Source organism: Paroedura picta, chromosome 3 (assembly GCF_049243985.1).
Source record: "Paroedura picta isolate Pp20150507F chromosome 3, Ppicta_v3.0, whole genome shotgun sequence".
Classification (NCBI taxonomy): domain Eukaryota; kingdom Metazoa; phylum Chordata; class Lepidosauria; order Squamata; family Gekkonidae; genus Paroedura; species Paroedura picta.
Window position 1 is genome coordinate 171523478 of NC_135371.1, and position 26094 is coordinate 171549571.

The window sequence follows — 26094 nt, forward strand, 5'->3', positions numbered from 1 at the left end:
GAGCCCGTGGCACTTACCATGTAGTCAGCAATGTCTTCTGGAGCGTCTCCGTCAACGTCAAACCTGAACGTCACCATCTTGTTGTTGTGAGTCTCTAGCTGGCACTCCACAGTGTTGTCCCCGGAGGTTGACACCTGAACAAAGACAGGACGCTGTCACTGTGCTGTTAAAAGGTAAAGGTAAAGGTATCCCCTGTGCAAGCACCGAGTCATGTCTGACCCTTGGGGTGACGCCCTCCAGCGTTTTCATGGCAGACTCAATACGGGGTGGTTTGCCAGCGCCTTCCCCAGTCGTTACCGTTTACCCCCCAGCAAGCAAGCTGGGTACTCATTTTACCGACCTCGGAAGGATGGAAGGCTGAGTCGACCTTGAGCCGGCTGCTGGGATTGAACTCCCAGCCTCATGGGCAGACAGCTCCAGACAGCATATCGCTGCCTTACCACTCTGCGCCACAAGAGGCTCATATACTGTGCTGTTAGAGGGCCGTAAAACATGGTTGCTTCTTCCCAAGCGGGCAAGGATTTCTTCTTGATGTGTGTGCCACACATCCTTTCAAAAAGGAAACCTTTAGTCCAACGGTTAGGGGGGCAAAACCACAGAAATCAATGATCTTTACTTTAAAGCAGGGGTAGTCAAACTGCGGCCCTCCAGATGTCCATGGACTACACTTCCCATGAGCCCCTGCCTGGCAGGGGCTCATGGGAAGTGTAGTCCATGGACATCTGGAGGGCCGCAGTTCGCCTACCCCTGCTTTAAAGGGTTCAGTACTACTGAGACGCACACACCCAGTATACTATGCTAAGTCCTGAGAGTGGCCGAAGATTAGTTTCTGTAGCGTTTGCCATCAGACAAAACGGCCGTGTTCCATGGGATACACATCTTTCCCTTCTATGACCATCTAGTTCCAAATCTGCTTTAATAACCTTTGGACTATATTCTAGGCCCGATTGTTTAAAGAGCAACTGGCCTCAATTCATGCAAACTTAAAATAACAAATTTAAACCCCTAGCTTTGCCCCTCCACCACAGGAACATTCCGGGATTGCTAACAGACAAGAACTATATGTGCATTCAATGATTTACATAGAATCATAGAATCCTAGAGTTGGAAGGGGCCACAGAGGCCATCTAGTCCAAACCCCATGCTGCACGCAGGATCAGCCCAGAGCATCCTAAAGCATCCAAGAAAAGTGTGTATCCGACCTTTGCTTGAAGACTGCCAGTGAGGCAGTCTTGTCAACAACTAGTTTTTTTTAGTTGTAAACAACTTGTTTTTTTAGTACACTTTTCATAGAATCATAGAATCCTAGAGTTGGAAGGGGCCAGACAGGCCATCTAGTCCAACCCCCTGCTCAACGCAGGATCAAGCCTCAACATCCAGCCCACAATAAAAAAAAAAAAATCACTCATGGGAACAAAATCACAAACGCTGGAAGTAGATCTAGTTGAACAGGTTTATATAGAGTTTCTCCAAAAGACCGTGCCCCAAAAATTTAATTACTGGCATCCCTGACTTCCCACAAAACATGAAACTAACACAAGTATCTAAATTATTATTTCTGTAAACGGAAATCATGAATGAGCCAAAGTCGCAATTCCTTAACATACACTATTCATGTCTGAAACCCAAGATACAAAAGTTAAACCCAAATCAAACACAGTATTGCTGGGTGCAGGAAAAGAAGGCAGCAGGGTGCAGCCTGATCTCGTCAGATATCGGAAGCAGGGTTGCTCCTTGGGTGGGAGACCACCAAGGAAGGCTCTGCGGAGGAAGGCAAGGACCAACCACCTCTGCTTCTCCTTTGCCTCGCAAGCACCTTCTAGGGTTGACAGGAGTGGGCTGCGACTTGAGGTCACTATAAACATACTCAATGGTTGGGTGCAAACGCCCATGCAAGAAATGCCATCAGGATTACAAATAGGGATGTGCACCAAGAAAAAATTCAGTACTGTCTTGATTCAGACTGAATACAATTATTGGTAGAGGGATTTGGGTGACCTGAGCAAAGCTGAATCAATTTGGCCGCAGCCTGGCAAACAGGTGATCTGCGGAGATAAGCCTCTCTCTGCAGATCAGCTGTTTGGAGCATTTAAATGCCTCTCATAGCAGGGCAGAGTTCAATGATCCTCAGCTGTTTGTCAGGCTCTACACTGAGGGAGGGAGGTAGACTGGGGGAAAGGCATTTAGGTCCATTTAAATGTTTACCCTTCAGTGCACAACCTGATAAGCAGCTGAAGATCACCTGTTTGGTATGATTTGTATCCAAGTGTATCCAAGCAGACCCCCTCTGAGGTGCCCTGGTCTCTGCAGCTTCAGAGGAATCTACTAGGAAAAGACCCTGCCAAACAGGCGATCCTCAGCTATTTTGCAGGGTCTTTCTCCCCAGTAGACCTCATCTGAGGTTATTCAGAGCCTGCTTTCTGTAGCTACAGAGGATTCTGCAGGGAAGACAACTGAAGATCCTGCCAAACAGCTGATCCCCTTTCTCAACCAGCCCAATCAAAATCAGCCGAACCAAGCCAAAGTTGATTCAAGTTTCTCTGATTTGGTCCATTTTAGTTAACGGGATGTGCAAATCGGCTCAGATAAGCCCCCCAAAATACCTGAACCAGCACTGATTCAAGTTTTTCAGGATTTACCAACCTGAATTGCACATCCCTTTTTACAATACCAGGGAGGCATTAAGGTCCAGGCAAACAGCTCCCAAGACATGCCATACAGAGTCCTTTTTGCAGACGGATGTCCTGCCGCTGTGTTCCATTCTGGAACCTCAGGCAAGCCCTGCCCTCGGCTCAGCGCTTGAAATGCACAAACCTGCAGCACAGTGAGCTGGAATTTGGTTCCCTTCTCAGCTCGGGCACAAGACGCCCTCCTTTGCTTGTTCTTGTCTTGCTTGCCATTTCCACTAGGTGGGTCACTCCCGTTGGTGCCGTCCTTCAGTGGGGCTGCATCAGGAATCAGGCTAAAAGGATACAAAACGTGTTTGAGCACTCTGAAAAGGAATGTATGGGACTCTCCCGAAAGGAAAACTGAAAGATGAGACGTCTGTTCATTTTGAAAGATCAGTTTGGGGGGGCAAAACTGGCAGGTTAAATGATTTCCAGCCATTTAAGCCTCCCAGATCTGCTCCCTGCAGATTCATGGGGGGGAGGGGAAGCAGAACTGAAAGGTTTAAATGCCGGGAAGCCATTTAAACCCCCCTGCTTTCTGCTCCCGGCCACCTTCATGGGGAGCAGAAAGCAGGGGCTTAAACTTTAAATGACTCACAAAACTATATGAATGATTTTAATTTGCAAATCAGCATACTTGTTCATGTAGGTTCATGATCCAGATCATGGTTCACACATGAGCCACAAATCAAACTAGAAAAATGTGATCCGGGCCCATCCCTAATCTGGAGCAGACTCACCCTTGAACAGAATCTTGTTTTTGAACAGTTGACTGTAGCTCTGGTACAGCGATGGAAACCTAAAGAGGCAAGGGAGGGGGCAGAATACAATGAGATTAATACCTTTGCCATTCACACTTGCTGTGCTTTCTTAAAAACGCCTAAAACGTGCCCTAGAAATGAACTAACATCTTGGAAGATTCTAGTTTTGCATTTGTTTCTGTGAGGGTATTATATATACATATATTGGTATTAACAGACATCTTACCCAAATGATCTCCACAGTAAAACTAGAAGCCTGGTGATTTGAACCTCGCTGCATATTTATATTCTGCCAATAATATTCAGTCGAACAGGACACATAAAATATTAATTCCCTATAAAGATGGGGGGGAGTTGACATAGCAGGGAGGCTGAATTAGAAGAGATTCCAGGAGACTAAGAGATTAGGAGCCCAGGCAGCCAATGGGAGGAGGTAGAAGTCAACAAAGGGCAGAATTTGAGGGGAAGAGTATATAAAGGAGGACTATTCATGTTCCGCAGGCCTGCAAAACAGCACTATTCCAGCAGAAGCCAGAACATGCAAATGAAATCATTCCCTCTCCAGAATAAAACCCCACCACTTAAATACACATAGGAGTAATGGGACAATGGAACATTCGGTGTATTTATTGTTTTTATTGTACTGCATTTTATTCTAATTATCTTTAAGGCCATACGCCGTCAGGGCCCAGTGTACTTGAGGGACCGCCTCCCTGCCTAGGCCCCTCAAAGAGCTTTACGTTTTGCCTTCACCAACCGGCTAATGGTCCCTGGCCCTAAAGAAGCCCACCTGGCCTCAGCCAGTGCCAGTTTTCTCTGTCCTGGCCCCCACCTGATGGAATGAGCTCCCGGAGGAGATCAGGGCCCTGATGGAGCTAAAACAGTTCCGCAGGGCCTGCAAAAGGGGGCTCTTCCGCCAGGCATTTGGTTGAGACCGAGCAACCAGCAACATCTACAGGGCCCCTGCTCCCTCCCTCCCCAAAATCCTCTCATGTGTTCTGCTCTGGACCTGTTTGCATTGTTATAGTCTGTTTTTAATGTTACTATTATTGTTGTCATGAAAAACTAAATTCCATGTACCATTTTCTACATTTTATGGAAACCGCCCTGAACTTCAGGGGAGGGCGGTATATAAATACAAAAATAAATAAAATAAATAAAAATTTTATGCCAAATTTTAATCTGCTGCAAACCGGCCTGAGCCTGTAAAGAGGCAATTTAAGATAGGGAAGAAACACAACTGAGGACATCCTTGAGCTGATAGGGATGTGTGGGATACACTGGCCCTTTGGTGCCTGAAGACAGCAAAACCTATGTAAGTGTTGGAAGTAACTGAATTAGTACTGGGTAGTGAAAGATTCCGGCCCAGAGCCAGGATGGCGGAATAAGCCGTGCTGCCTAGACATTATGAAGAAAGTTAGGTTGGTGAAAGAGCAAAGTCAAGGAAAGGAATAGCTGGGGTAGCCAACTCGCTCTGACGGAGCGGTTACATTATTAACAATTTTTCCATTGTTCAAATCCAGTCTTGCATTTATCTCCGACAGAAAGCCACACCTGTCAGTTTATCAAAATCTCTGTCACAAAGTACCACTTGTGAAACAGATTAGAAATATCTGAACTGGTTAGGGAGCATTAAGATCACAAAATGGGAACAAGGGGGACTTTACTGCTTCTGCTCCCTCCCTAAAAGGGAGATTAAATCTGCTTTCCACTGATTTGTTCTGAAGAAAACATAACTCTTAAGAACAGCATGCTAAACACGTCCGGGTAAACCAAACTGAACCATCAGAGCTCGAGGGCTCAAAGCTGTGAGCCAAGACATTGCTGTACTTACTGATTATTTTATACAATATGGTTGCTTTCAATACATCCATGGAGAAACTACATGGGCAGTTTTAAAAGGTAATTAAAAAAAAAACACATCCTGTAATGACACCCCTGTGCACCCGGTTGGGGATCTTTGCACTAGAGGTTTACCCAGTTGGCAGCTCTGCACCACTAGAATGTGCAATTCACTTATTTGCTAGCACACCGCCATGCTCCCATTTTACGAGCACTGCCCGAAGCCCCTGGGAAAAGGGCTTCTGGCATTGGTGAGGATGCGCAGCAGGAGATCAGGGCCCACAGGAAAATGGGCAGCATCTGTGTAGGAGGAAGGAAATCAGGGCCTGGAGGCCAGAAGGTGAGCAGAAGAGGGGAGGGGCCCCCTAGGCATTCTCTGTCCAGGGGCCTTCAGAATCTGACTGGGGGAGAGCTCTTCTGATAAGTAGCTAAACTTATCAGAGCAGGGGGTTGGACTAGATGGCCTGTATGGCCCCTTCCAACTCTATGATTCTATGATTCTAAACAGTGTAAAGGTAAAGGTATCCCCTGTGCAAGCACCGGGTCATGTCTGACCCTTGGGGTGATGCCCTCCAGCGTTTTCATGGCAGACTCAATACGGGGTGGTTTGCCAGTGCCTTCCCCAGTCATTACCGTTTTACCCCCCAGCAGCAAGCTGGGTCCTCATTTTACCGACCTCGGAAGGATGGAAGGCTGAGTCAGCTTGAGCCGGCTGCTGGGATTGAACTCCCAGCCTCATGGGCAGAGCTTTCAGACTGCATGTCTGCTGCCTTACCACCCTGCACCACAAGGGGCTCATTAAAACAGTGTAAACTTTCATCATTAAAAAACGTAAGCAGCCATTCTTTTGCGAATCTCCCAGTTTCCTTTGGGGGGGGGGGTAATAAATGCTTGAAAGCGGATTACTTTTACAGCAACGGGCCTACCTGCGGGACGTCTTGCCCTGGAACTTGTGGCTGTGCCGTCGCACCAAGCAGCGCTTGCAGGTTAGAGGCTGCTGCCAGAGAACTCGTAGCAGATGCCTGCTGCTGGGCCATCGACTCCGCTGACAACGCGGGAGCCTGACAACCCGGCTGGGGTGGAGCATGAGCTGGCTGCAAGGCTGGAAGCGGCTCGCTGTTGTCGGGGGGCTGAAATGCTTGAGGCTGCTGGAGGACGTGGGTGCCCTGCAGGTACCCTGGCAGTTCGGGGGGCGGCTGCATTGCGTAAGCTTGCTCCGGTTGCTCGGGCACAGGGGACAGAGCCTGTAACAGGTTCAGGGCCGGCGGCGGGACAGTGGCTTGGAGTGACTGAGCCGAGCCCAAAGCCTGCAGCTGAGGGGCAGGTTGCTGGCAGAACTCCTGGCATGGAGCTTGGGGCTGGACGTGTGGCACGAAAGAGGGCTGAGAGGGGGGGAAGGGGACTTGCAACCCTGGCTGCTGCCCTTCCGCAAGCCGAGATACCGCGTGAGGAGGCTGCAGCTGCTGGCTCCCTCTTCTGCCGGGGTCTTGCTGGACCAGATACGCCGGCAGATCAGGCTGCTGCTGCTGCTCCGCAGGGTAAGCGTGGACTTCCGTAGGTTGCGCTGAGCAGATCTGTTGCTCCACGGCGCCAGTGCCACCATCTGGCGCCCTGTAGGCTGGTTGCTTGGGGGAGTGCACGGCAAAATTTGGCTGCTCTGTCGCCTGAACGGCCAAGTGAGGCTGCTGGATCTCTGGAGGCTGAGAAAGATAGTGTGTTGGCTGAGGAAGGTAAGCTGCCTGCCCGGGGTAGAAAGGCTGCATCGGATATGTCGGCTGATCCAAGGGCTGCCCTGGATAGGCCCCTGCAACTGCATAAACTAACTGTTCCGTGCAGGGGGGCTGCTCTGGACCCTGCATCGAGTAAGCGACATGCACCTGACATGCGACGTGCTCAGGAGCCTGGAGCTGGTTATTGGGCTGGGCTTGGTGCGTTGGCTGCTCTGAAGGCGGGAGCTGGTGTTGGGGCTGCACTTGATAGATCAGTTGTTCTTGGCCTTGCCGTTGGTACTGGTTCTGCACTGGATAAGCCACCTGCTCCGAAGCGGAGCCCAAGAGCTCTGCCTGCCGATTTTCTGCGTCCTGCTGAGTGGCAGGGGGCAACTGCTCCACTGAACCGGCATGCAGCACAAACGGCGCCTGCTTCTGTTCCTGCAGAGGAAGGTGGTACATCATCTGTTGCATGGCGCAAGTAAGCTGATCTGACGACTGGTGAACGGGAGTAGCCTGCTGCTCTTGCTGGGCCTGAGAAGCCTGCACCAAAGAATCGGCAGGCATCCCTTGGTAGGGCTGGCTGGTCTGAGTTGGTGCCATGTGCTGAGACGGTGGCATGGTAGAGATCTGATGCACAGACACCACTTGCTGGGGCTGCTGAAGGAAGCCCATCTGCTGCGAATCCTGCTGCAAGGAACTAACCTGCTGGCCGACTTGTGCAGACTGCTGCATGACTGCCACCTGAGGAAGCTGTTGAAGTGATGCCGCCTGCTGGGGAACCTGTTGGGGTTGCTGCAAGGATGCCCCCTGCTGGGGAATCTGTTGAGGTTGCTGCATTGACGCCACCTGCTGGGGAATCTGTTGAGGTTGCTGCAATGACGCCACCTGCTGGGGAGCCTGTGGAGGTTGCTGAAAGGACGCCACCTGCTGGGGAATCTGTTGAGGTTGCTGCAATGACGCCATCTGCTGGGGAACCTGCTGAGGTTGCTGCAATGACGCCACCTGCTGGGGAGCCTGTGGAGGTTGCTGAAAGGACGCCACCTGCTGGGGAGCCTGCTGAGGTTGCTGCAACGATGCCACCTGCTGGGGAACCTGTTGAGGTTGCTGCAACGACGCCACCTGCTGGGGAATCTGTTGAGGTTGCTGCATCAACACCACCTGCTGGGGAGCCTGTTGAGGTTGCTGCAACGACGCCACCTGCTGGGGAATCTGTTGAGGTTGCTGCATTGACGCCACCTGCTGGGGAGCCTGTTGAGGTTGCTGCAACGACGCCACCTGCTGGGGAACCTGTTGAGGTTGCTGCAATGACGCCACCTGCTGGGGAACCTGTTGAGGTTGCTGTAGGGATGCCATCGGCTGGGGAACCTGCTGGGATTGCTGCAGGGATGCCATTGGTTGGGAAGCCTGTTGGGGTTGCTGCAAAGATGCAACCTGTTGGGACTGTTGCAGGGACACCACCTGATGGGAAACCTGCTGGAGTTGCTGCAAAGACATCGCCTGTTGGGGTTGCTGCATGGACACCATCTGCTGTGGCTGCTGAAAAGTTGCCACATGTTGGGGAGCCTGTTGCGGTTGCTGCAGTGGTGCCACCAGTTGCGGTTGCTGCAGGGATGCCATCTGCTGGAGAACCTGCTGTTGCTGCAAGGACGCCATCTGTTGAGGCTGCTGAAAAGACCCCACCTGCTGAGGAACCTGTTGAGGTTGCTGCAGGGATGCCACCTGCTGGGGGACCTGTTGAGGTTGCTGCATGGACAACATCTGCTGGGAAGCCTGCTGATTCTGCTGCAGGGATGCCATCTGCTGGTTCTGATGCATGGATGCAATCTGTTGAGACTGTTGCAGGGACGTCACCTGCTGGGGTGCTTGCTGGGGTTGGTGCAATGATGTCCCCTGCTGCGGCTGCTGCAAGGACGCCATCTGCTGTGGAACCTGCTGGTTCTGCTGCAGGGATGCCCCCTGTTGGCCTTGCTGCAGGGACGCCATCTGCTGGGGAACCTGTTGGCCTTGCTGCAGGGACGCCATCTGCTGGGGAACCTGTTGGCCTTGCTGCAGGGATGCCATCTGCTGGGGAACCTGTTGAGCTTGCTGCAGGGACATCATCTGCTGGGTGGCCTGTTGGGGTTGCTCCAGGGACGCCATCTGCTGTGGGGCCTGTTGGGGTTGCTGCAAAGACGCCACCTGCTGGGGTTGCTGCAGGGTTGCCATCTGCTGGGGAATCTGTTGGGGTTGCTGCAGGGATGCCATCTGCTGAAAGGCCTGTTGGGCTTGCTGCAGGGACGCCATCTGCTGCGGAGCCTGTTGGGCTTGCTGGAGGGACGCCATCTGCTGCGGAGCCTGTTGGGCTTGCTGGAGGGACGCCATCTGCTGCGGAGCCTGTTGGGCTTGCTGGAGGGACGCCATCTGCTGGGGAATCTGTTGGGGTTGCTGCAGGGAAGCCATCTGCTGTGGGGCCTGTTGGGCTTGCTGGAGGGACGCCATCTGCTGGGGAATCTGTTGGGGTTGCTGCAGGGAAGCCATCTGCTGCGGAGCCTGTTGGGCTTGCTGGAGGGACGCCATCTGCTGGGGAATCTGTTGGGGTTGCTGCAGGGAAGCCATCTGCTGTGGGGCCTGTTGGGGTTGCTGCAAAGACGCCACCTGCTGTGGTTGGTGTAAGGGTGGCCCTTGCTGGGGAATATGTTGAGATGGCTGCGTGGGCACCACTTGCTGTGGAACTTGCAGGGGCTGCTGCATGGAGGACAACTGCTGTGGCATCTGCTGCATGGAGGACACTTGCTGCTGCTGCTGCTGCTGCGTAGACACCAAGGATGCCAGCTGCAGAGGAATCTGCTGGAGAACCTGCTGCGTGGATGTCACCTGTTGCGGACCTTGTTGGGTGGATGTCACCTGCTGGGGAAGCTGTTGTGCAGAAATCACCTGTGCGGCCACCTGCTGCGTGGAGGCTACCTGCTCAAGAGCTTGATTGGGCTGCTGGGTCAGTGTCATTTGCTGGACCACCTGCTGGGGCTGTTGCGTGGACGTGACTCCCTGTGTCACTGACTGCGCAGCCGAGGTGTTTGGGAAACCCTGGGCTAAGCTTTGAATATTGTGGACAAACTGAACCGAGGACTTCCCCTGTAGCACAGGTGAATGACTGACAGGCACAAAACTGGTGGACGCATGCTCCAATTCCACTGATCCTGCGCCAGCTGACGCCTGACCGCCGATCTGAGCGGCTGAGTCCAGCTGCTTGTTAGCTGGCACTTGCTGGTTCATTATTTGTGGAGCAGGCATGGTCTGGGGGGAAGTGACAGTCAAGATTTGCTGAGGGACCCCCACGACAGACCCATCCAAAGTCTGTCCCTCTGGGCCGTAGGATACTTGTGAATCTGGAGGCTGAGGGGAAGAAAATATTCGTGTTATAAGAGATCATCTTCTTTTAAGACATTTTTAGTCCCACCCATACAAAAAAAAAAAAGAACATTTCTTAAGCAGGGCACATATTCAGCAGATGTCACTGTAAAATCCTGGAAACCAAGGCAGCAGAAAATAATTGTTGCAGCTGTACATTGTTTCTGGGAGCAAAAAGCAACCCAGCGTTCTTTCAGCAGGGGGTCCAGTAGCTGGCAACTCTCGTTTCTCTTGGCTGCCGTCTAAGCAGAACCAAGGAAAAGTCAGGCTAACGTAGGAGACAGAAAAATTGCCACACTTTGAATTTTCATTCTCAGCGCCTCCAGGAAAAGAGAAATGTTGACTCTTGGCAAGTATCTCTTCCTGGTAATATCTGGAGCCCTTCTGCTAAAAAACACCAAGTGGAAGGGCTACTCAGAAAACCAGACATGGCCCCCTTTTTCTCTATGGAGCTAAAGCTAAGAATCTGTAAATCACCAGTGACAGCTAAAGAACTACGTGATAGGAAAGAGTTAACATCCCACTGGACTTGAATTATCCTGCCTGCATAGCCATATCAGTGCATACAAAAAAAACAATTTGCCATTTTCTTCCATGCTTATATTTAAGACTCACCTTTTGTTTGAGGAAAGGGAAAAAAGGTGGGTAGACTGGTCTACTCTGGGACGTCTGAATAGGAACAATCACAGCAATTTGGACTTTTGCTTCCTTCCTATACTGACTCTCAAGATGTCAAAAACCGATACATCAAATGAGGCGGAGGAAATCTGAAAGAATCCCAGCTGTCCCTTCCCTAGGAAGCATCAGCCAAAGACAATGCAAATTCGGGGGGGGGGGGGTGCAATTACCTCCAGACCAAACTGGCCAGGGATTATGGGTGGTTTTTTTTGGGCGGGGGGCATTAGGGTCACTGTGGGTGGGCAAGTAGTTGTGAATTTCCTGCATTCTGCAGGGGGTTGGACTAGATGGCCCTGGAGGTCCCTTCCGACACTATGATACTATGATTCTAACTATCAGGTAGCATCCAATGTATGTGTGAACCAACATCCAGGTAGTCACTTTACTGAGAGTGATGAGCTTTTGGCATCTTGTTCCCCCCTTTCATAGAATCCTAGAATCCTAGAATCATAGAGTCATCTAGTCCAACCCCCTGCACTATGCAGGACACTTCCAACCCAATCGCTCATCCACTGTCACCTGCCACCCCCTTAAGCCTTCACAGAATCAGCCTCTCCCTCAGATGGCTATCCAGCCTCTGTTTCAAAATTTCCAAAGATGGAGAACCCACCACCTCCCGAGGAAGCCTGTTCCACTGAGAAACCACTCTGAGTGTCAGGAACTACTTCTGGTTGTTTAGATGGAATTTCTTTTGAATTAATTTCATCCCATTGGTTCTGGTCTGACCCTCTGGGACAAGAGAGAACAACTCTGCTCCATCCTCCATATGGCTTCTGAGTTATTACTCTCGCTGTGCCTTGCTGTGGCAGCCCCTGCACCTAGAGGTGCAATGATCCCTGGCCCAGAACAGGGCAATGGCTACCAGGTTGAGCCACCTGCTCCACAGCCCTGATGCAGAGATGAGGCTTACTAGAGCAGGGGTAGTCAACCTGTGGTCCTCCTGATGTCCATGGACTACAGTTCCCATGAGCCCCTGCCAATGTTTGCAGTCCATGGACATCTGGAAGACCACAGGTTGACTACCTCCGTACTAGAGGACACTGCCCTTTTGATGTGTCTCTACTGTGAAGACCTCAGGTTTGACCATCCCTTGCATATTTTAAGTGGCGCCCGTTGGTCTGCTTCACGCCAGTGTGGCATCATGGTTAACCCAGTTGGCAGCTGGCAATCGCTCTGCACCACTAGAATGTGGAAGAAGACTGCTTTCAGCCTCCTGGACTACAGAAACATCATGACGAGACAACGCTGCTCATGACTATCCCTTGTTCTACTGGGTTATCTTTCTGTTATTTAGCACAGGGGTCATCAACCCCCAGTCCGCGGCCACGGTACCGGGCCGCCGCCAGCCACAGCTGCCTTCCCCCGCTGGCAGCAAGAAGGAGGGGAAGAGGCAGGTGCAGCCGCCGGCATGGTGGTGACACGAACGCGCATGTGCGCTGTTGCCGCGCATGTGCGTTAGCGCCCCAGTGGCAAAAACGTGCATGCGCAGTTGCCGCGCATGTGCGTTAGCGCCACCTGGTGGCGAAACACGCATGCGCGGCAATTGTGCGTGCGCGTTTTTGCAGCACCCGGGCCGTCGGCTCTTCCCTCACTCCAGAGGCGGTCCCTGACCTGAGAAAGGTTGGGGACCGCTAATTTAGCACTCATTAAGCCACAGGAATTTGAAAATCTACTCCTTTTCTGCTTGGAATTGTGGCGGATAGTGTGCAAACCAAGTGCCTGACTGGCAGCCCGACAGAGAGACTGGCACGAAATGGCGTACTTGGAACTAGGGCACACATAGTATGTTAGGGCAGGGTATGTTAGGGTTGCTAGGGCAGACACGTTCTGTATCAGCACAGAAAAGGAGCTTGTCGCAGTCTTTTTGAGCCAGTTGGGTATGGTGCTTTGGGTCCCTGAAACACACTGTGCTTTTAGGGACAGCAGGTGCCCCTCTATCCAGAGCAGAGTTCCCTCAGGCCTTCTTATGAAAGAGGGATGGGAATCACGTCCCTCTAGCCTGGCCTAGCACCTTTTTTCTTATCCTGGGTCTCCTGAGCCAGCAAGCCCTCCCCCTAACCAATGGAGAATTTTACATTTATGGTACCTGAGGTAGTGAAGGTCTGTTCATGATATTTCAACCTCCTTTGAGGAAGGACACATCCCAGAACAGCTGCAGGGAGGAGGAGAGTTGGAGCAGAGAGTTGGAGCCATGGCAAATGGGGAACGATTTCTGTGTCCCCTTTTTCTCTGCCCTCACTTCTCCACCATCAACTGCACCTTCCCCAAAACATCTTTTAAACTGACCAAGATTGCCATTGTGCTACAGTTATAGGCATTTGTGTATAATGTGCAGTTTGAATCATAGAATTGGAGGGGACCTCCTGGGTCATCTAGTCCAACCCCCTGCACTGTGCAGGACACTCACAACCCTCTCGCTCATCCCCTGTCACCTGCCACCCCCTTGAGCCTTCACAGAATCAGCCTCTCTGTCAGATGGCTCTCCAGCCTCTGCTTGAAAATCTCCAAAGATGGAGAACGCACCACCTCCCAAGGAAGCCTGTGCCACTGAGAAACCGCTCTAAATGTCAGGAACTTCTTCCGGATGTTTAGATGGAATTTCTTTTGCATTAATTTCATCCCATTGGTTCTGGTCCGTCCCTCTGGGGCAAGAGAGAACAACTCTGCTCCATCCTCTACATGGCAGCCTTTTAAATACTTGAAGACGGCGATCAGATCCCCTCTCAGTTGTCTCCTTTCCAGGCCGAACAGACCAAACTCCCCCAACCTTTCTTCCTACGTCTCGGTCTCTAAACCCGTCACCATCTTTGTTGCCCTCCTCTGGACATGCTCCAGTTTGTCTATATCCCTCTTCAACAGCGGTGCCAAAAACTGAACACAGGACTCCAAGGGAGGCCGAGCCAGTTAAAGCAGCCCTTAAAGTGGTCATAACAATATTCCACATTAGTCCTCTCTCCTTTCCAGGTGCAAACGCTATGAGGGAACCCAAATGAGGGGGCCCAAGATCCTCTGAATAACTGCAGCCGGGGCAAAGTCCTGTTTTTACACACGGAGACCCATTCTTAATGCAGACTACATTCAAGCTCAGCTTATCCTTCCCAGCCATCAAGGGCTGTCCTCTCCTCCCTTGCCAAAATCACTTTCTTGAAATAGCCCTGGAATCCTGTACCAGCATTAGACTGGCCAGGCCGAACTGCATCGCTCTGACCTATCAGCTGCAGCTGGCAGAGTCTCAATGCAGTCCTTGCTGCAGCGGATGCTGTGTAGTCCTGAGAAACGCAGGCACCTAAGATGAACTGAGAAAACCCCTCCCAGGATTACGGCAAGCAGGTGACAATTAGTACACCTTCTCAGGTGGTGCATCCAGGTGGTTTCTTCCCTCAAAAACACCATTTCATAGGCAGACACTGTCAAGACGAAAGGTTATTTGAATCCCAGGGTCATTCTTTTCCTCTTATAACCTAACATGTGTCTCAATCAACTGGAAACAGAGCTCATAACAAGCAAGTTTATCATTCCGGGCAAGACAGCCACTTCCTCCTATCAAAACGCTAATGTTCAAGCTCCATCAACAGCAGTCCTTCCTGCACAAACAGTCCTTATGCGCAAAGTATCTCCACCTGTCAGGGGTTACAAGGGCAACTACACTTTTGGGTATCTGCCAGTGCCCGGAGGCACTGGCCCACTGCCAAGTAGTTCTGTGATCCTTCCCTCGGTTCAGGGGCCCACCTGTGCAGCTACAGCAGCAAGGGAAAGCAGCAGCTGCTCCTGGAGGAGGAAGTAAGGGGGCAAGCAGCACTGCGGGCTGCTCCTGTGCCCTGCTGCCCACCGGGAACAACAAACAGCAATGGCTCCTAGGAGCAGCAGCAGCTTGACTGAAGGACCGTCCCTTTTACTTTCCAGCAGCAGTAAGTCTCCAAAACAATTCAATGGGCACCACGGCCCCAGAAGAAATCAGCACCTTATTCTTATATGTGTCTCCTGAGCCATTAACCACCCTAGAATCAGAGATGGACGGGATCTCCAAGTCATCTAGTCCGGGGGTCATCAACCCTCGGTCCGCAGCCCACTACCGGGCCGCAAAGACCACGGTAACGGGCCGCCACGCCTGCCTCCCCCCCCACAAGCGAGAAGCTCACCAGGCCACGAGAGAAGAGATCGCCAAAGCAGCCGCTTCGCTCGCGGCCCGGCTAGCTTTTTGCTGTGAGAGGGGGGGAAGAGGCAGGCACAGCCGCTGGCACACCGGCAGACACAAACGTGCATGCGTGGAGCTGCCGCACGTGCACGTTATCGCCCTCTGGTGGTGAAAACGCACATGCGCAGCAGCCATGCACATTTTCACCACCAGGGGGCACTAATGCGAATGCGCAGCACCCAGACTGCCGGCTCTTCCCCATCCCCGGAGGCACTCCTCAACGCTAAAAAGGTTGGGGACTGCTAATCTAGTCCAACCCTCTGCAGAATGCAGGAAATTGACAACTACCTGCCTACCCACAGTGATTTCCTGTGAAACTGTCCTTGCGCAGTTACCTGTGGGAACATGGCTCTATGCCTGGGGTACTTTCAGCCACTGCGAAAATGGAGGTCCTTACCATTCGTGGCGCAAGCTGCTGAACTGCGACAGGAGAGGCCTGAGCCTGACAAGCTGCAGGTGGAGCCAAGCTGTGGGTAGGAAGAGCCGAAGGCTGATTCTGCACTAGCGGTAAAACACTGGGGTGGGTCACATTCGTTGGCTGCTGCTGCATCTGCACGAAGAACGTATGTTCCAAACTCACAATCCTTAAAAATCCCAGCATCTCTATAAAGGTAAAGGTAAAGGTATCCCCTGTGCAAGCACCAGGTCATGTCTGACTCTTGGGGTGACGCCCTCCAGCGTTTTCATGGCAGACTCAATACGGGGTGGTTTGCCAGTGCCTTCCCCAGTCATTACCGTTTTACCCCCCAGCAAGCTGGGTACTCATTTTACCAACCTCGGAAGGATGGAAGGCTGAGTCAACCTTGAGCCGGCTGCTGGGATCTAACTCCCATGGGCAGAGCTTTCAGACTGCATGTCTGCTGCTTTACCACTCTGCACCACAAGAGGCTCTAATACATGATCCCAAAACACGCTCAAATATACATTCGGATTAAGAAACAACTCATTTGTGATTTTGTCCCTGGAATGAGTAGATCTAGCAACGCACAATGAAATAGCTACGTTATCTGTGAAAAAAGACAACCATTACCAAGTATTGCATTTTTTAAAGTTATAGGCCTCTTACCCCTGGAATCGATTGATAATGCCCCACTGTTTGCTGGGGTGCATAGATTTGTCCTTGTGTGCTGTTTTCGACTTGGGGGAGGTTGGAGGCTTGCTGGGTGCCCGTCATCTGTTCTGAGGAGAAAGCCAGGCTCTGTTGGCTGGAGGCATCAGACAGTATAACTGACCCCACTCCTCTCTCAGATGAGCTGTCAGCTGTAACGGCGTAGAAGGCAAGGAAAGAGAGTGTCAGAACTAGCAGGAGAAGCCCTTCCTTCTTCCCACCACTTGCTTATGCACATAAACCAGCTTGGTGTAGTGGTTAGAAGTGCTGACTTCTAATCTGGTGAGCCGGGTTTGATTCCCCGCTCCTCCATGTGCAGCCAGCTGGGTGACCCTGGGCTCGCCGCAGCACTGATAAAGTTGTTCTAATTGAGCAGGAATATCAGGGCTCTCTCAGCCTCACCCACCTCACAGGGTGTCTGTTGTGGGGAGAGGAAAGGGGATTGTAAACTGCTTTGAGACTCCTTCAGGTAGAGAAAAGCGGCATATAAGAACAAACTCTTCTTCTTAACTAGGGGTCCGCATTCTTTTTGAACTTGCGGACACCTTTGGAATTCGTACACAAAATGGCTGCCACAGGAAGTAGAGCCAGTGACAAAATGGCTGCCACAGGAAGTAGAGCCAGCAACAAAATGGCTGCCACAGTTTCCTAAAGTCACCCTGCGAAGATCCTCGTGCTATGATGGCAGCTGGTGACAAAGCAACGTTTTAAAATACCTGTGCTGACAATCAAAAGCCTTGCTGGGCAAATGTCCTAACTGGCCTTGCCCACTGCATGGGTTCCCGGAAACGGGTCAGCAGGCACGACGGCACCCACAAGCACAACACTGGGGACGCCTGACATAAATGGCAACATAGGTGGACTTCCCCATTCCTATGAGAGTAGGTTATCAACATTATTAAATAAGCAGGATTTTTACAGTCCTTAACTAGCAGAGGAGCTTACACTTATGCTTTTGAAGTGTAGGGGCATTCTAAGTGTGCAAACTAAAAAAGAAACTAAAGATTTACTGTCTGGAGTTTCCTCTTTAAGGATGACGCCAGAACCCGGTCTACTGGGAACCAGTGTGTTGCAGTGGTTAGGAAAGGTGGCCTCTAACCTGGACAACTAGGTTTGATTCTGTGCTCCCCCCCCCCCCCCCATGAAGTCTGCTGGGTGACCCTTGGGCTAGGCCAGGGGTAGTCAAACTGCAGCCCTCCAGATGTCCATGAACTACAATTCCCAGAAGCCCCTGCCAGCATTCGCTGGCAGGGGCTTCTGGGAATTGTAGTTCATGGACATCTGGAGGGCCGCAGTTTGACTACCCCTGGGCTAGGCAGAGCTCTCTCAGATCTCTCTCGGCCCCACCTACTTCACAAGGTGACTGTTGTGGAAAGAGCAAGGGAAAGGCGATTGTAAGCTGCTTTGAGACTCCTTAAAGGTAGAGAAAAGAGGGGTATAAAAAACTAGTCCCGTCCTTCCCCTACATCGCAGCTTCAAAGGGTAGCTGTGCTGGTCTGCAGGAGAAGAGCTGGATTCAAGTCCAGCAGCACCTTAGAGAGCAACAATGTTTCCAAGGTAGGTGCTTTTGAGAGCCAAGACTCCCTTGGATCTGACGAAGGGAGCGTTGAATCTCCAAAGCTCATACCCCCCAAAATCTCTAAGGTGACACAGGACTTGAATATAGCTGTCTCAGGTGTTCGTAATATCCCTTGATTGAAACGGCGCCTTCAACAGCAAATGCCAACAGTGCGCCAATCACTGAAAAAAACCTCTTTGACCAGATCTGCTACACTCCCCATGTATGTTCACAGAGAACTTTACCACAACATAAATCAGTCCATAGATGACGAGCACGATTTATAGTACCCTGTAATTAATAATATAAGGGCAAACAAGTAAGCCAAGGGCAACGGCCACTGAAATAAATCAAGAGTTTACATGCCAATTACCTTCCGCTAAACAAGCAAGTAACAGAGCCATGAGCCAAAATATCTGCTGGGGTAACCCACGAGGCCAGGCTTTCTCGACCAGGGTTTCGTGAAACCCTGGGGTTTCTTGACGGCCCTGGGAGGGTTTTCCGAATGGATGGGAGCTGATGAATTTTTAATATATTTTAACATTTTGCTAAACATATATCAGGTGATGTGACCATATATCTTTATGTTGACCTCCCCCCCCCTTCCCAAAATGGCCAATGACAGACCTGGAGGGGGTGGGAAGGGGAGGGGCCCGGGGTGGGCGTGAACACAGCTCTCCTTCCCAACCCTATTCTGCACAATCACCCAACTTCTGAGATTTTTGGAAGGCTAAAGAATGTTTCCGGGGTTTCTCAAGGGTAAAAAAAGTTGAGAAAGGCTGCTCTAAAGGTAAAGGTAAAGGTATCCCCTGTGCAAGCACCGAGTCATGTCTGACCCTTGGGGTGACGCCCTCTAGCGTTTTCATGGCAGACTCAATACGGGGTGGTTTGCCAGTGCCTTCCACAGTCATTACCGTTTACCCCCCAGCAGCAAGCTGGGTACTCATTTTACCGACCTCGGAAGGATGGAAGGCTGAGTCAACCTTGAGCCGGCTGCTGGGATTTGAACTCCCAACCTCATGGGCAGACAGCTTCAGACAGCATATCGCTGCCTTACCACTCTGCGCCACAAGAAGGCTGCTCTAGGCTGACCTAAATGAAACTCAGATTTGCCCTGTATAAGCTTAGTTCAGAGAGGGTTTAGAATCATAGAATCACAGAATCACAGAGTTGGAAGGGGCCATACAGGCCATCTTGTCTAACCCCCTGCTCAACGCAGGATCATAGAATCACAGAGTTGGAAGGGGCCATACAGGCCATCTTGTCTAACCCCCTGCTCAACGCAGGATCATAAAATCATAGAGTTGGAAGGGGCCACACAGGCCATCTAGTCCAACCCCCTGCTCAACGCAGGATCAGCCCTAAGCATCCTAAAGCAGGAAACAGGACTTGACTGCTTGTTACCTATCAGGGAGGAGCTGTGCTGCATTTGCTGAAAGATCTGCTGTCGGACGTGCTGGTCGACCTCTGTTTCTTCACTTTCGGTCTTGCTTGGCTGACAGGGAGTGGAGAACGAGGAGCCCTGCGGCTGAAGCGACGGCAGCCCGCCGGGCAGCTTGCTTTGAGACTCTTTCTTCTCCTCTAGGTAGCCCATCTGCCTCCGCTCCCGGATCTTCTTGATCAGGGTGACGCGATCTCGGATGGATTTAGCGACGGCTTTCGAATCGCTTTCGTGGAAGAACCCCGACTTTACCTGGACATCAAAAGAAAAAGAAACGGTACAGCTCTATTGAAAACCACTCCTTTCTTCCAAACTGCGGCCCATCTATCTTCATGGGCACTTTTCACAAGCCACTGCTGGGAGGGGCGGTATAGAAACCAAATAACGGATGAATGAATGAATGAATGAATGAATGAATGAATGAATGAATGAATGAATGAATGAATGAATGAATGAAAGCACACAATGCTGCCTTACACCCTCTCAGTCCCTTGGGTCCATCAAGGATACTACTGTCTACTCAGCCTCTCCAGGGTCTCAGGCAGGGGTGTTTCACATCACCTAGCTCTTGATCCTTAAGCAGAGGTGTCAGGGATTGAGCCTAGGACCCTCTACACACCAAACAGATATTCTACCATTGATCCACAACCCCTCTGAACATTGATCCAATTACTACTGACTTTGCACGGCCCACACAATAAACCAACCTTGGACCCTAACACCTCTCCTAGGGCTTGCCAAGTGTTTTTATAAAGTAGGTGAGGTCAGACTTCTTGCCCACTGGAGAACTGATCAGCCAGGCAGATTTAATTAACGTTATTTCAGTGGCAGCTACAACCAGAGTGCAGGTCTTGTTCTCCAGTTTATTCCTCTTTCCCTCTGTTTTTTTAAATTTCTCCTCTTCTCCCCTGCACTTCGGCTCCCTGGCTGCAGGTATGTGTCTGTGGCTGTACCTTCTGTGGCAGGAATTTTGTGGTTCTGTCCACCATCCTGTTTTAGAATTCCAACGGTGCCCACAGGCTCAAAAATTTAGAGTCTCGATAACCAAATAGACACAAAGAGCAAGATTGCCCTGGACTGGTGTCTTCCTTGACTTGATTGCTCGCTTGGCCTCAACCAGGCCCAGAGCTTTCTCCATCCTGGCCTCCACCTGGTGGAACGAGCTCCCAGAGGAGATCAGGACCATGACGGAACTTGAACAATTCCGCAGGGCCTGCAAAAGGGAGCTCCTCCTCCAGGCATTTGGTTGAGGTTGACTCACGCCATCGCTTCCCTCCTCCTGGTCCCCCTCCTAGGGCACCCACCATAACTCCGCCCAGTCCACTGGGCTATCAGTAGGAGTTAGTTAATGTGTCCCACATTTTTCTACGGTTCCATGTTGCTTGTTGTTTCACTTCATTCATTATTGTTAATCTGAATTATCTGTATTCTTTTCCCGCTACCTTTCCCTAGCATTATTGCCTTTTCCTTTGGGAGACCACAGGAGCAGGGATAAGAAGTAGACTAGTCTGTAACAGACCTTATGGCCCTTCTCAGCAGGTACATAGAATCATAGAGTTGGAAGGGGCCACACAGGCCATCTAGTCCAACCCCCTGCTCAATGCAGGATCAGCCGAAAGCATCCTAAAGCAATACCTCCTAAGCACCATGTGTCATAGCTCAAAGTCATTACCTTTAAAAATGGTTTAAAATTTTAAAATGAATTAATATGATGTAAAATTTAAGAAATGAAACACTGCCAGAAGCCTCCTATGCGGAGTTCCTCCATTGGACCAAAGCACTTCTTCAAACTACAGGGACATGGGTTTAGGGTTGCCAACTTAGAATCATAGAATCATACAGGCCATCTAGTCCAACCCCCTGCTCAACGCAGGATTAGCCCTAAGCATCCTAAAGCATCCAAGAAAAGTGTGTATCCAACCTTTGCTTGAAGACTTCCAGTGAGGGGGCGCTCACCACCTCCTTAGGCAGCCTATTCCACTGCTGAACTACTCTGACTGTGAAAAACTTTTTCCTGATATCTAGCCTATATCGTTGTACTTGAAGTTTAAACCCATTACTGCGTGTCCTTTTCTCTGCAGCAAGCAGAAACAGCATCCTGCCCTCCTCCAAGTGACAACCTTTCAAATACTTAAAGAGGGCTATCATGTCCCCTCTCAACCTCCTTTTCTCCAGGCTTAACATTCCCAAGTCCCTCAACCTATCTTCATAGGGCTTGGTCCCTTGGACCCAGATCATCTTCGTCGCTTTCCTCTGTACCCTTTCAATTTTATCGATGTCCTTCTTGAAGTGAGGCCTCCAGAACTGCACACAGTACTCCAGGTGTGGTCTGACCAGTGCCTGACTATGACATCTTGTGATTTTGATGTGATGCCTCTGTTGATACAGCCCAAAATGACATTTGCCTTTTTTACCGCTGCATCACACTGCCTGCTCATGTTTAGTTTACAATCCACAAGTACCCCAAGGTCTCGTTCACACACAGTGCTACCTAGAAGCGTATCCCCCATCCAGTAGGCATGCTTTTCATTTTTCTGTCCCAGATGCAGAACTTTACACTTATCTTTATTAAATTGCATCTTGTTCTCATTTGCCCATTTTTCCATTGTGTTCAGATCTCGTTGAACTCTGTCTCTATCTTCCGGAGTATTTGCCAGTTCTCCCAATTTGGTGTCATCTGCAAACTTGATGAGTAGTCCCTCCACCCCCTCATCTAGATCATTAATAAATATGTTAAAAAGTACTGGGCCGAGCACTGAACCCTGAGGTACCCCGCTACTCACCTCTCTCCAGTCTGATGAAACACCATTGACAACAACTCTTTGAGTGCGGTTCTCTAACCAATTCCCTATCCACCTAACAATCTGAAAATCCAGATTGCAGTCCTTCAACTTATCCATCAGAACACTTCCAGCTAGTGGCTAGAGATCCCCTGGGATTACAACTAATCTCCAGGCTACAGACCAGTTCCCCAGGAGAAAATGACTGCTCTGGATGGTGGACCCTGTTGAGGGCCCTCACTTCCCCAAACCTTGCTCTACTCAGGCTCCACTACCCAAAATCAGCAGGAATTTCCTAAACCAGAGCTGGTTAAACAGGATTGCACTTACCTGTACCTGCTGTTCATCGAGTGGTCTTCTGTGCACTCACACAGGGAGTCTGCATCTTCGCAGGCCTACCTCGGAGAAGAGCTAGCAAGCTTAAACAAAGTTTCTAGATGCTCCCAAGAGTGCTCACCCCCCTCCCTCAGAGGGTGACTTTCCTGGCCCAAAGTCACGTGATATGGGAGGGGTTAGCACTCTCCCCTCAGTTCTCTTCTCCGCTGCCAGAATAGGTAAGTTAAGCAATCAGCAGCAGCCAACAGTGGGAAAGGAGGGAGGGTTGTGTAACTGCACAGAAGACCACTTGATGAACAGCAGTTACAGGTAAGCACAATTCTGTTTTTATTTTTGTGGTTTCTGTGCAGTCCAACATGTGAGAATAGCAAGATCACTCATCATGGAGGAGGGTGTGGGCTACACGCAGATGACTGAAGCATTGCTTTACCCCTTGCAGAGTCAACATCAAGAGAGTAGTGGCAGATGTACGTGGAAGTCCCATGGCGAAGACTGTTGATGATACCAGTGTCTTTGTGCAGTGTGTGGAGGCGGTTAGGGGGCAATCTACGTTGCCTATTAAGTACACATGCTGAATTGTCCTAACTATCAAACTTGACAGTTTCTGAGTGGAAGCTAATCTGCCCTTCTTAGCCACTTGGAAGCAAACAAAAAGCATCTTGTCTAAAAGCCTTAACTCTGTCCAAATAAAACAGAAATGCTCTGCGAACATTCAATGTGTGCAGTTGTTTATCCAGTTGTGACTCCGGATTGGGGGGAAAAGTGGGCAACGACACCTTTTATCCCAAGTGAAATGTAGAAACTACTTTTGGTGAAAACTCCATGCTAGGGTGAAGTACAACTTAGCCGTATGAACTTGTAGGAACAGTGGTTCCAACAATAAAGCAGCCAACTCCCCTACTTTCTGTGCTGATGTGACAGCCACTAGGAAAACAGTCTTGTAAGATAAAAAAGGCGAGTGTTAGTATGCCATTGGCTCAAATGGTTTATACAGCAGCTGCAGTAGAACAAGTGACAAACTCCATTGTAGGGCTATGGGAACAATTGGAGGGAACAAACTCTTTAAACTTTTTACAAATCCGATGGAAGAACTGTATGAAAAATCTGATCTCCCATCAACCCGATCATGAAAGGCCAATATTGCCACCAAATACACCTTGATAGATATCTTGGCCAAACCCAATGCCCTTCAGCTGTAATAAATACTATAGCAGGTCATCAACTGGACAAGGCAGCGGGGCCAAGCTAATTGGCTCGTCCAGTAAACAAATGTTCCCCACTGAGAGGTGTAAGAGCACTGTGTAGCTGACCTTCTAAAGGCCTTCAGGACATCCTGAACCCTGTCTCTTTCATCAGTTGTACAACTATGCTGTGAGGTACAGCTGGCTGAGATTTGGATGGAGGCCATTGCCATAACATTGCTGGTCCCTCTCCTGTGATAATGCAATGTATTGTCCGTGGGCCAGTTGGAACAACATTGGGAACCAGACCATTTTCATCGAGAATGGTGCTCAACACAATGCAGAGTATCCGGACTGACATCAACTTTCCTACAATTTTGTGTGGCAGACCGAAGGGAAGGAATGCACAAAAAAGGTAAGTGTTCCAGTTTCCTAAGAATGTGTCCCCTATGGATGACGCATCTAGACCTCCCCTGGAGCAAGATTATGGACATTTTGCATTGTCTCTGCTCATACCCACCATCTCACAAGCTACTTCCTCTGGGACGTCCGTTTCCAGGTTGAAACTGAACTCAATTGCTTCGTTGTCTTTATGTTTTCCCTTCAGCTTCTTGGGATCTTCTACCCACAGCCTCAAAGCCAAGGAGGCATCCAGACCATCGTCCTCTTCCGCTAGCTCCACCCGGAGTCCTGTGTCCTCCGCAAAGAAGGCGTGGTTCAAGAGGTCTTTGATGGACAATCTGACAGGAAAACAGGAGAGGTAACAGTCTTTGGAATCCCATGGGAGAGATCGGCTGAAAATTGGTGTGCTCATCTTTCCACAAAGGCTATGCTTCACTGATGGCTCTCGACAACCATGCATTTCACACCTAACCATACATAGCACTTGGATGTTATTTAACAGTCTAGATCAGGGGTCGTCAACTCCCGGTCCGCGGTCCGATACTGGGCAGCGAAGGCCTCGGTACCATGCCGCCGGCAGCCACAGCTGCCTCTCCCCCCCCCCCCCGCAGCAAGAAGCTCGCCAGGCCCCGAGCGAAGCGGCCGCTTTGCCCGGCTAGCTTCTTGCTGTGAGAGAGGGGGGAAGAGGCAGACGTGGCCTCCGGAACGCCAGCGGACACAAACGCGCATGCGCATGCGCATTAGCACCCCCTGCTGGCGAAAACACACGCGCGGCGCCCGGGCCGGCAGCTCTCCCCCCCCCCCCCCCCCCGCAGAGGCAGTCCTCAACTGGAAAAAGGTTGGGGACCGCTGGTCTAGATAGTTTGCTCTCTATCCAGCAGTCCTTGGGGGAGAATAAAGCAGACACTTGCATTTTAAAAAATGAGACCCCAAAATCACTTAGACCAAGGGTGCCCTTTCCTGATGCCTGCCCTTCATCTCTGCTCCAAGCCACCAGCTCTTGATGAGACAAGGATCTGGGAGACTTCTGGGATCATTCAATCAAATGCACACCAGAGATAATGTAGTCCGCTCCTCCCTGCCCACTGGCAGGGGATGGGAAAGTAGGGTTGTCAGATCCAAGTTGAGAAACTCTTGGAGATCTGCAGCTGGAGGGAGCTCTGTGTTGTACAGTGCCACAGAGTCCATCAGCCACTTTCTCCACAGGAACTGGCCTACGTTGTCTGGAGATGGGCTGTAATTCCTGAGGATCCCCAAATCCCACCTGGTGGCTGGAATCTCCAACCAGAAGCTTAAATTCTCTGTGCTGAAATCACCGGGCCTCCTCCTTTCCTCCACAGACAGCTCTTCCTACTCCCCAACATTCTAGAAACGAGCCAGGCCAAATCCCAAATAAGCCACGTGATTTACTTTGTGCAGGTTTAATTTCCTTCGATTCCGAAAGGATTTATGCAGGTGCTCGGAAGCGCTACGCCAAGCAGGAATGCTGTGCTTAATCAGGTCGTTTGTTGCCCATGACAGAGAAGACCCTATTAAAACCACAAAGGCTCGCCCTTAAATTTCGGTGTCTGAAGCAATAGGGAAGCACAGAACAGGATTACCCACCTAGCAGCTTTGTTTTGCCGAATGCATCCTTCAATGATCTCTTTCACCTCCGGGTCGGTTACCTTGTTAAAACTGGCGGGTTTAATGCCCTAGGAGAAAAGGGATGCGGCTGTTAATAGATCATGCGCAGCAGGAGTTTCCTCCACAGTGACTGGACAGAACTATGGAAAATCCCCAATTTACAAGGCCCTTCCAAGCAGCCTAAGTTAGCGGAATTAGCTCGGCTGCATAAAACCTGACCCTGCGCACATTAACTTGGAAGCAACTCTAATTGATTATAACGCAACTGATGTGCCAAGTGGAGCTGTTTTTTGGGTGTTTTTCTTCTTCTTTTTTAATCCCAGCTATTCTCTAAATGAGATCAATGCTGGATGTCTAGGCTTTATGCAATATTGTGAAAAGGGGACAAAATCCATTCTAATCCGTTCAGCTAATCTTT

The 26094-nt window shown here is 50.5% G+C and overlaps 1 protein-coding gene across 8 annotated transcripts in view; it reads right to left on the reverse strand.

The window, feature by feature from the left end:
- The window catches only part of WNK3 (WNK lysine deficient protein kinase 3), a 113398-nt gene that overhangs the window by 29231 nt on the left and 58073 nt on the right, over window positions 1-26094 (reverse strand). For 7 of the 8 annotated variants that reach the window (XM_077329563.1, XM_077329558.1, XM_077329561.1 and 4 more), the window contains exons 6-14: window positions 25656-25744; window positions 24169-24388; window positions 19315-19603; window positions 16311-16504; window positions 15642-15794; window positions 6199-10356; window positions 3410-3468; window positions 2815-2962; window positions 18-134 (exon numbers count right to left, since the gene is read on the reverse strand). In XM_077329563.1, the coding sequence (XP_077185678.1) occupies window positions 18-134; window positions 2815-2962; window positions 3410-3468; window positions 6199-10356; window positions 15642-15794; window positions 16311-16504; window positions 19315-19603; window positions 24169-24388; window positions 25656-25744 (5427 nt within the window). The remainder of the gene's footprint in view (window positions 1-17; window positions 135-2814; window positions 2963-3409; window positions 3469-6198; window positions 10357-15641; window positions 15795-16310; window positions 16505-19314; window positions 19604-24168; window positions 24389-25655; window positions 25745-26094) is intronic. The other variant, XM_077329564.1, reaches the window with a different exon arrangement.